The sequence below is a fragment of the Spodoptera frugiperda genome, chromosome 18, assembly GCF_023101765.2.
Source record: "Spodoptera frugiperda isolate SF20-4 chromosome 18, AGI-APGP_CSIRO_Sfru_2.0, whole genome shotgun sequence".
Classification (NCBI taxonomy): domain Eukaryota; kingdom Metazoa; phylum Arthropoda; class Insecta; order Lepidoptera; family Noctuidae; genus Spodoptera; species Spodoptera frugiperda.
Genome location: NC_064229.1, coordinates 9291955 through 9302967, shown reverse-complemented (window position 1 = coordinate 9302967; position 11013 = coordinate 9291955). Strand labels below are relative to the sequence as shown.

The 11013-nt window shown below is 35.9% G+C and overlaps 1 protein-coding gene across 1 annotated transcript; it reads right to left on the bottom strand.

The window, feature by feature from the left end:
- Positions 1-5574: 5574 nt before the first annotated feature.
- Positions 5575-8261, bottom strand: LOC118281947 (uncharacterized). Its single transcript, XM_050700380.1, has 4 exons — positions 8016-8261; positions 7296-7488; positions 6129-6253; positions 5575-5752 (listed from the first exon to the last, which is right to left on the bottom strand). The coding sequence occupies exons 1-4, from the start codon at positions 8217-8219 to the stop codon at positions 5639-5641; spliced, it is 636 nt and encodes a 211-aa protein (XP_050556337.1). The 5' UTR covers positions 8220-8261; the 3' UTR covers positions 5575-5638.
- Between the last annotated feature and the right edge of the window lie 2752 nt (positions 8262-11013).

The window sequence follows — 11013 nt, the reverse complement described above, 5'->3', positions numbered from 1 at the left end:
TCAAACTTTTCATCAAACTTTTTCTCAACAATTACTATTATTAACCTGAGATATTACTGTAAAACTAAAGAAGTAGACTTTCTTGTTAAAATACTAACTGCTGTAGTCAGAGTCATTTAATGGTTACTTGACCCAGATATTAACAATCGTTTTCGATACAAAATCGTTACTAAGTTTAAGGAATATTTAAATGAATTCTTGTCAAATGACAAAGAGATTTAATGAAAATCAAAAAGTTTAATCTATCGACATCGACACCACCCATCCCTACCCTATAATAAGCGATCCAAGTATTGAGATTAACTTGTTTTTATAGCATTAGGTTAGTGTACATTAAATTTAACTATCACGCTTCATTGCTTGAATCGGTAGCAAGCAGAGACAATGAAACAAAATGTTTTTAACTATTTATTTTAACTGCCCAGGTAGTGGGACTCGTTAATGGAATGAAGGAAAGAAAACAAAGCTGTTAAAGTCGACTTAGAATGGCATTGGTGACAGTTATTATCTTAGAAACATGGTTATCTAATGTGCGGTTGTGAAAATTATTTTCTAAAATAAAGATAACTTGTTCTTGATTAGAGATATAATATTCAATTAATATCATGATTTACTTACTTAAATGAATAGAGAAAAGCTCTACTAGTTTCGAGTCACAGTAGGGATCTGCGTTCCGTCACACGAACAGTGTTTATTGGCTTTAAGAGAATTGTGAGTAATGTTGTAAACGAGTAATTTATTCCTTTAAAGTGACTAGTTTCATATTCTGCTATCTTTTTTAGATCTACATATCAGTGATGTTATTACAGCTACAGTAGATTAAGTACTCAACATCCAGATCAGTGCCGGAACCACTTACCGTCACTCCTTTAAAAAAGTCAATAGATCAGTCCAATTAGCAGAATGACCTTTTGTGCAATACTATGCTCGATCAACGAAACAGTTGCTTAAGTCTTTGTCTCCCAATAGAAAACGGTTGAAGGCAAATCCTCCGTTAACGTCGGTCACCGGCGACCGATGGCATTCAATGTTTTAAAAAGATATCTAACAACAAAATAAAACCCCAAAAAATCCTACTTAAATAACCGAAAACAAAAACACAATACTCACCACATAAAACACACTCAACATACGTATAACAAGAACAATAATCAATATAATGAATCCGCACCCCGGCGACTAATTAATCGCACGAACGACTTTCAATAATCGTCGTACGGTCCGGTTAATGAAAAATCGTGCGGACGTGTCCGGTGCCGTCCGAAAGAATCCGGCGATCCGGTCGACCATTGTAATTGGGACCTTTTGTTTAGGATCACGTGTAAGTATCTAGGTAATGGACTAAAATGAGGGTGCTTCTTTGTTTGTTTTATGAAATGATTTTTTGGAATTTAAATTGGGTATTTTTTATGGTATAAGCTGGTAAACGAGCAGACGGATCACCCGATAGTAAGCAATCACCGTCGCCCATGGACATCTGAAACACCAGAGGCGTTACAAGAGCGCTGCCGGCCTTTTGGGGGTTAGGAATTTGACGATTTTTGGGGATTCGGTAATAAAACCTTCTTTAGGTTTTCAAATTTCTTACGCTAAAAATTTCATCCTCCACAAATATTCTTATCTTGACTTCAATGTAATTTATGCTACAAATTATGATTTTCTATCAATATGTTTTATTATTGATAAAGAAACTCTTTCTAACCGTAGAGACACTGACAGACATACAAATTAATATTTACAAGATCGCTCAATATAGAAACATCACCCACGATACAATAAAACACAGCTGTACAAAAAATCAGCTTCAAGCTTGAAGGGATAAGAAAAAGTGAATCGTAAAATTAGAAAAAGTACTTGCAGTGTCGCCCTTATCCGAGTCAGTTTTATGGTCCTATTATAAAATGGTCTTTATGCGCCATTTTATTGCTAAAAGACTTAGGTAATTACGTCACGCGGTACTGCAAAGATGAGATTCCGTGAGTTAAATGGCTATTAAAAGTTTTTGATATTCCGGTCAGGGACAATCAAAATGTTTGATTGGATTTTGGTTGATTATCATACCGTATTTGATGCTGTAGGGGTAAGTATAGTTGTGGTTGTAGTTCAGCTACTTTTATTACTTTTCGCATGTTATTTAATGAGTTTTAATTAAGAGGGGGTTGTTACAAAAACACAGTACAAATTTTAGTGTTGTTGCTGAAAATATTTTTATTTATTTTTTTATGTTGTGAGCCGGTAAAAAAGCAGACGGGATCACCTGTGGGTAAGTAATCGCCACCGCTCATGGACACCTGAAACACCAGACGTGTTACAACTGCTTTATAGACCTTTAGGGGGTTAGGAATTTAAGGGATGATGGGCAACTCATGCAACGAAACATAACGCAAACATGGTTTCACATCGGGTTTCTGTGAGGTCGTGGTGGCACTCACACATCGGGATTTTTTTGCAAATGCAAATATGTACTTGCCGATTTAGATATAATCATATTATACCTGAAAAAAACATTTATACAATACACTATTCTTTATGTAACTGTGTTCAAAACTGAACCCCTGTCATTTATATCAAACCTTTTTTTATTTATACCTTGGCTACCGCCATTAAAGCATGTATTCCATCAAGCTGGGCCCCTGTCGCGCATAAACAATAGATATAAAACGAGCCAAGTGGAACTCCCGACTCAGCTTGTCATGCCTGTCATACACTACAAGGGATGTTGGTTTGATTTCCGAGGACAGATTTTCTCTCTCGGATCATTTTCTTGGAGGTGAAATTTATGGTTTTGTTGTAGGTATTTTTTTTTAAGGTTGTGTCTCTTTTTTTTTCTGTAAGTGTTAGTGTGTGTTGAGTTGCTGTCAAAATTTTATTTGAAATAGACCGAGAAGGCACTTTGAACGTCGAAGCAAATATTAAAAGATATAAAAAGACGTCTGTCTGTCGGTTAGTCCTCTAAAATACAATTCTTGATTACACTGTTTCGTTGTGAGTTGTGTTGTGAAGTTTGTCCTAGGTCAACTCCATCGTCAGAATTTATTCCTTTGAAAAAAGTTTTCTAATGCATACGATAACAATAATAAATTAAGTGGTCGTGCTGCGACTCTGTGTCACTCATCACTAAATAACACTATCCCATTTCCTTTTACTGATTTGTTAACTCAAAATTAATTTCTTCGTATTTAAACTTATTTAATTATTTTATTTTATTTTACCAAATGCTGCTGCTTTTAATCATAACCTTTTAAATCAACCTGTACACAAAAACCCATTGAGTACATTGGCAGTAGTTGTATATGTTGCTGTATTGCCGGCCAGTTCGAATCAATCACTGGCAGCTACCGACACCTGATGCCGACTGTCTATGTGTATTTATGTCCTCATTGGACAATCAAACATGTATGTACAAAAGTACCTAAATAAATACCATACTTACGAACTCGTTAGCTCGATTTTCCAATGTGAAAGTACAAAACCTTTTCTACATAAATATTATATATATAATATATAATAATATATAATAGTTCATTCAGCGTGTCTTTTGTCAATCATATTTTTTTTAAGTTGTAGTATTTTAAAATTATTAGAACTTTTTTTTTATTAATTTTATATATTTAATGGGTCGACGTTTGGGCATTATCTCGCCTAGCAGTAAGGGAAGATTCGGCCTGTGATAGTTTATGCATATAAGCCTGAACCTAGGACTGACTAACTAATAAATTAGATGTTTATCATCATCAGCCTATTCTCGTCCATTACTAGACATAAACCTCTCCAATGGCACGCCACTGAGCTCGATCTTCAGCTTTACGCATTCAACCACTACCAGCCACCTTGTGGATATTGTTACCACATAATGTTTATAATTATCACGGTTTTAAACTCAAAGCATACTTACAAAAGTAAACCTAACATAATTGGTCCAATCAAGATTCTTAAACGATAACAAAATACACAATTTACTACACAAATTTGATCACTTACAAAACCCACTTTTATACAACAGCACTTAACTCCAAACTACTTATAAATAACAAATAAATATTTCAACGTTTTCCGACAATTCGTAAACCACGATAATGACAAAATCGAGCACATTATGTTCACGCTACATACAAAACGTTACCAAAAAGAATTATCTTCAGAGCACTAACAATAAAGAAAACCAGTTAATAAGGTAATGTCACGAACCCACGATAGGACGGTAGCGTACATAGAATCATTTATTTATGTAGAAGCGACTAAGGATAGTGGGAACTCACTGGGTTTGTAAGAACCTAGTTACAATAGTTGTGCTAGTTACTTTTAACTCGTATAAATATCATGTATTCTTATAATACCTTTTTATTTTGTTTATGATTTGAAAACGTTAATTTTGCTCTCCTTGTGATGATGCGTATACTAATTGTTTTATTATAGTTCAACAAACTGTATAGGCAACTTTATAAAACTAAAGATTATTCAAGACAAATATTTCTATCACCTTTGTCTTCAAATTAAACTTGCCACCTTTCTTTTTGAGGAGAGAAAATCATCCAATCATTTCTCCTGCCTTAGGCGAGGCGAGAGGGAGTGTCAGACTCATACTGACTAAAACCACCCCGTTCCTACTCGAGCTTTTAGAGCCGGAGCCTCGGTAAACTCGCTAAGTAGTCTGCAGGTTTGGATATGGCATCAGCCCTTATGGACTTCATCTGTGGTGGGCTGATGGCTCTTTGAACCCCGCCTCCTCCTTAGCTAGCATGACTGCTTCGCAGAAGGAAGAAATTTACCACCCAAGTATACATTTCATTTGGTCCATCCTTAATCACTATATACATACATATAACAACTCGCAGAATATTACCAATTTTCATACAATATTTATTGATTATGCTCATGCGCTTTACAATAAAGCTTGTCACATCTACAATTTGGAACTCTTTGCCCTCATAACGTTAGTTTATTTTTGCTTTATTGGCGTTTTCATACAATATAGCGGTGCACCGTTATGGTGGCGTGCACTGCCACTATTTGTTAGCCAACGGACATCGGCTAGCAAATAACTTAAAACGAAGATTTATTGCATTTTAAATTGATAAGCAATAAACTGTTCACTGTATTTTTATCGATAAGTTTAATAAAAGATAAAAACTTTACAACTGCGGTCTATAATCTGTCTACCAAGCAAGAAGATTAGCTATCGCATACCTTCTTCTAGAATAAAGATATATTAAAGGTCATGAACTTAAATATCAATTAGCAAATACAGAGAGGAGATATCATAACTGGATTTTCCTTTAACATAATGTGTGTCATTTTACAGGGAGTGCGAGACGTTCCAAACCACGTTCCTCTTTATTTTCCATCTAGCAGTCTCATACTAGAAAAGTGTTGCCAGCCAATAATTATCCACATTTTAATGTGCCATTTACTATCTATCTAACTAATAGCTATCTAACTTTTTACTTTTAATCAAATCATTGGGCAGGACCGATTATTTTTATCACAATGCACAATCACACTATGGCAACTCCTCTTTGTACTTGCTTCATGGTCAATATCTTAAGAGAATCCAATATAAATGAAACTGTGACACTCTTTTATACTCGTATTTATTGTATTTTCTTAACAAATCTCCAATGAAGGGATGATACCTTTTTTAGAAAACTAATAAGTCTCTCAAAGGATTCTCACATATTTTTGGTAACCTTTGAGGTCCACGGAGTTTGTTGATCAATTCAAATACTGGTTTCAATTCATCTTGAGTCACTTCCTGTAATAATGAAACATACATACGAAGGTTGTAGTAAAATTCTTATAATAACTATCGTGAGATATACTAAATTAACTAAAAATAACAGTTTACGCATCCGTAGACATAAAGACGTGTCGCAGTTTCGTCATACGCAAGCAACATCGTCGACGACGTCGCTGCGTCTGCACACGCTACTCATAATTAAGAGTCCCTCTGTGACTCGAAACTAGTAGAGCTTTTCTCAGTGTATTTACAAGTGGTAAACCGTTATTTTAGGTAATATAGTAAAATTGATTGAAAATGAAATTGGCGTTATTTAATAACTTTAAAATAACTTTTTTTGGTGAAACTCTGCCTCATCCTTTGTAAAGTGTTATGTTAAACGAGTATTTACCGGTTTCCTACGATAGATGACGAGAGCAATCATCCTCCCCCATAACATTTGCATCAGGAACGGCTCGGACCCTTTCACTTCTAGGAGATGAAGCTGCATCATCGCATCATGTTTTAAGGCTTTATCTGAAGCAATTTAAAATCTATATATATAAAACTCTTCCGTTACTGAGTGACTGACTGACAGACAACGCACAGTCGAAACTACTGGTCGTAGACAGCTGAAATTTGGAATGTAGGTTCCATGGGATATGTAGGGGAGCACTAAGAAAGGATTTTTGGAAATTCAACCCCCAAGGGGGGGAAAAGGGGTAAAAGCGTTTCTATGAAAAATCTTATTCCTTGGGTTTATAAACTTGAAACTTGGCATGAACACGTAAATAGGCAAATAAATATGTTTGACATTATAAGTTTTTTCAAACTACCCTCCAATCGTGATTTAGGGGGTGCGATTGGGTGACTGATTTATTAACGCACAGCCGAACCGCTCGGTATAGGAGTCTGAGATTTTGAACAGAGGTTCCTTTAGTAACATAAGTGAGCACTAAGAAGGGATTTTTGAAATGTCAACCCCCAAGGGGGGGAAATGGGATAAACTGAGCCGGCGCTGCGGGAAAGTTCGAACGAGATACCGTGGCCCCGGAACGCAAAGGGTAACTGAAGGAACGAGGTGGGTTTTAGTCAGTAAAAATCTGACACTCCCTTCCGTTCCACCCAGAGCGGGAGAGGTCATTTGATGATTTCCCATCCTTAAAAAAAAAGACTTTGTATGAGATCATTAAAAAACGCTATAATATATATATATATATAACCGAATTACACGTGGGCGAAGCCGCGGGCGGAAAGCTAGTAATGTTATAAATACAGTTTTCCTGATTGTAAGCGATCAGCGCCGCCCAGGGACACAGAGAAATCATAGGTGCGTTGCCTGCCGTTTAAAAATGTGAATTTTTATGGTATAAGCCAGTAAACGAGCCGACGGAACACCTGGAACACCAGGGTCGTTACAAGTGCGTTGCCCGCCTTTAAGGGGTTAGGAATTTAAGGGTTGATGGGAGTCGGGGATTGGAATCAATCTTCCTAATTCCCGATTACCGATTTGAGAACCCCGATTTTACCCCCTGTAATTGAGCTGTAAATAACTGTTATATTATGTAGATTGACTTACGTATATCTTTTTTTGAGATATCCAAGGACAGGACTTGTTGGAAGCACCCGTTCACTCCTTGTATGGACTTGGACCAGACATCGAAAGGGTTTTCCGTGTGATACCTCTGCCGTACGACGATTCCATTTGTATCGTTAGGAAGCAATTCTTTTGTAGAATGTATCGTTTTATTCATTAGCCATCTTAGACTCGCCTGAAAGGAAAAGTTGATCAGTCTTCTATATATTAAATTACTTTATATTTTAAAATGAATCCGGCCTAACGAACTGTTCGTTAGTCTCGCCAAAACTCGAAAACAGCTGGACCGATGCGACTAATTTTGGTTTTGAATTCAAGAGAACAAGCACCCTGATCCGAAATGTAAATTGATTCAATAGTCGGTGACTATAGATTCTATTAAAATTGCTAAAATCTAAGACAGTTCCCATGTAAAGAGAAATGTGATATAACCATAACGATATAATGAAAAATAAATACATAATATATGATCAGTATCCTATTATGAAAAAAGCCCCACGTAAAAAATAAAGATTAAAAAAAACACAGTATCAAAAAAGTTTTACCGCCGTACTCAGAGTAATTTAATGGTTACTAAACCCAGTCCTTAGTAATTATTTCCGATACAAAATCATTACTAAAGAATAGTTTAAGTAATCTTAAAATGTCTTTGAGTGCGGCAGTTGGCAATTTACTTTAATAAAAAACAAATAAAAAACTCACCCCATCAGTCTCGCTAATCTCCACTTTATAACAAGTCACCTGCTTCTCAGGGAACAACTTCTCAGGTATAATAGCAACGACCTGCCATTCGCCAATCACATCCTTCAAATTAAAGTTGGCCTGGAATCCGTCACACTTGGTTTCATTGGCGGTACCTTCCGAATTTACCAGGGTTATAACGAACAGTATGAGAAAAGGTGTCATGTTTGGGAGAGGGTTCCAAGAGTAGTGGAAATTTTTTGAGCAAAACTGTTGAATGAAGTTGGTCGAATGGTGCGGGTTAAGAATGTGTAGAGCAGGCATACATTATATCCGGAGCTGCGGACTACTTAAAGGGTTTACTGCGGCTCCGGCTCGAAAAGCAGGAGTAGGGCCGGGGTGGTTTCTTGTCAGTAAGAGTCTGACACTCACTCTCGCTTCACCCAAGGCGGGAGAATTCTTTGGATGAATTCCCTCCCCTAAAAAGGCATACATTGTAAGTTTTTCTACAATACATAGATGCTAAAATTAACCTTTTTCGGATTGTTGTTAAATGTATGTTATATCTAGTTTTATATAATAGGTAAACAATATTGATGATTCATTAATTTTAGTAAGCGTTTGTCTCCATGAGCTGTCATCACATAAAATTACCGGAATTTTTTTAGTAATTTTTTTAGTAATCAGATTGTTTTAATGGTATATTTTCTTAAAGGTAGGTTTTATTTTTATTTCATAACTAAGTTTGAAAATATTCTTTTCTAAATATTTGTAAATCTATCTTGACGAGGTGTAAATTAAGTGAGTGGGCGAATAATTGAATAATCTCTTAATGTTCTTTAGTCTGGCGTGTGACACATTTTGAAACAATTATTCAATTCCTGACCCACACAGAACAGACAATGGTCTCTCTGTCCTAATTTTATGAGTTCATTCACAAGATATATAAACTTAGTTAGTTTAGTTCAGATAGGATTCTTGCGTATTTTAAGAGTATGAGAACTTTACTGTATAAAAATGTTAATCCGTGTAATAGTTACTAAGCAAATGCCAAGATACTTAAGAAAAATAATTGTCATTGAAGTACCTACCTGTATCATTAGGTAATTGTCAACCAAAACCTTATGTCATCGTATCAGTCGCGAAAAGAACAAAATTAGCTCAAATATGTACAATCTAATCTTTTGAGTGTAAAATCCAACTGACTCAAAGTATTTGAACTGTATAAGAATACCGTCATTGTATAGATTAGCATCATACTATAAGTATAATACAATAAGTACAGTACAGTAAACGAACCAAAGACCAAACAATAAAACCGGAATATCTAGAATTTTCTTTTCAAATCCCCATTTTCCCATTCAAAAACATCTTAAGAATTATCTTGTGTTCCCACACAAAAACACGGTCATTGTTTAAAAAGTCAAAACCGACATAGATTTACTTGAACAAAGGCAGTTAAAACGGTTTATAGACTTGTTATTGCTGTCCCGACGGACAGTTCGCGTGGTGCAGGGGATGAGAGAAGAGCGATTTATTTGTATTTTTGTTATTTTTTCCATAAAAGATGTTATTAAATATTAAACTATTATATAAAGCTGAAGAGTTTTTTTGTTTGAACGTGCTAATCTCCGCAACTTCGAGAAAGGTTATACTCTATGAAACATCACGCTACGATTAATAGGAATTAATCGTAGCGTGGTATTGCCCAGCAGAACGATTGAAAATTTGTAGTACCTGGAAGTACCTGTATTATACAGTGAATTAAAAGGAATCCAACGACTTGTCAAATGTAGACAAACAAAAAAAATCCGCTTTAAATTATCTAGGCTTGTACAATAGTTTTAGATTACATTTAATGCTTGATTGGATTTAGTCTCCGGTAACCTCATTTACGCATTGAAACACAATGGAACCAATATTTCACACTTGTTTTCATAATATTTTATCATTCTAACGCTGTTTTATCACTCTGGTCGCGCAGACCCATACGTATCCGAAGCATAGTTTTCTTACATCGTCATTTGCCATGTGAAATACATACACTTTTTAATATATTTTATTGTACCATAAGTTTTATAATTCCGCTCCCCTCATGTTTTGTACCACATCAGAACATCGGATCGGTGGAAACAGATTTTAATGTATCCTATGAAAATCTTCATTCAAAAGCTCCTTCCCTTTGAATTTTAATATAAATCTGGTGAATTGAGACTTTATTAGCGTTGGACGAATACCAATAAATGTGAAAATTATGTATTCTTTTCTTCGCTACGTTAAATTTATTTGGAATTTTCAGCGGTCTGTGGAAATTGGATTTGTAACTAAAGTATGGTAATGGACTCGTACCTTTTTTTTTTTTTTTTTTTTGAGGGGGGAAAATCATCCAATGACTTCTCCCGCCTTGGGCGAGGCGAGAGGGAGTGTCAGACTCTTACTGACTAAAAACCACCCCGTTCCTTCTCCTGCTTTTCGAGCCGGAGCCCCGATAAACCCGCTAGGTAGTCCGCAGCTCCGGATAATGGACTCGTACCTAGGGTCCTGTCGAATTAAAGTAGGTGCATAACAATGCACTAGTTTTAAAAATAATGTTAAATAATAATAATGTCGTTTTTGTATGTTCCCTTTACGGAACATAATAATATCTGATATTTTTTTTTTATTGGGACAAGCCCGCCACAACCTCCCATACCGCTGCAACTCCTGTAAGCCAGGATCTACAGTAGATACAAACATGAAAACACCGGAACACTGAAGTCCGGCGCGTCCCAGGGAAATGAATGACTGTCTTGGATCCCGCAACGAAACAAATCAGAAGATGTTATTAGAGGAGAAGAAAAGACTTTACAGCATTTATTCTATCGCTCTGTAAAACAAAGCTTAGACTCGCCTGTTAACTGAAGGCGCGTGATTAGACTCAATTCTATAGCTATTGAAGTCTGTCAGGCCGGGCAGTGTCAGGTAACCAGTTAAGCAATATCTGATATGTGTAAGTGTGTTGTAAGGCCGGCAACGTCTT

What these genes read in the sequence shown, in the direction of transcription:
- LOC118281947 (XM_050700380.1), bottom strand. Translation starts at nt 8,219, where the DNA reads ATGACACCTTTTCTCATACTGTTCGTTATAACCCTGGTAAATTCGGAA. An exon ending in AGATTAGCGAGACTGATGGG is followed by an intron (nt 7,489 to 8,015) that starts GTGAGTTTTTTA and finishes TTTTCCTTTCAG; the next exon opens with GCGAGTCTAAGATGGCTAAT. An exon ending in TCATCTATCGTAGGAAACCG is followed by an intron (nt 5,753 to 6,128) that starts GTAAATACTCGT and finishes TCATTATTACAG; the next exon opens with GAAGTGACTCAAGATGAATT.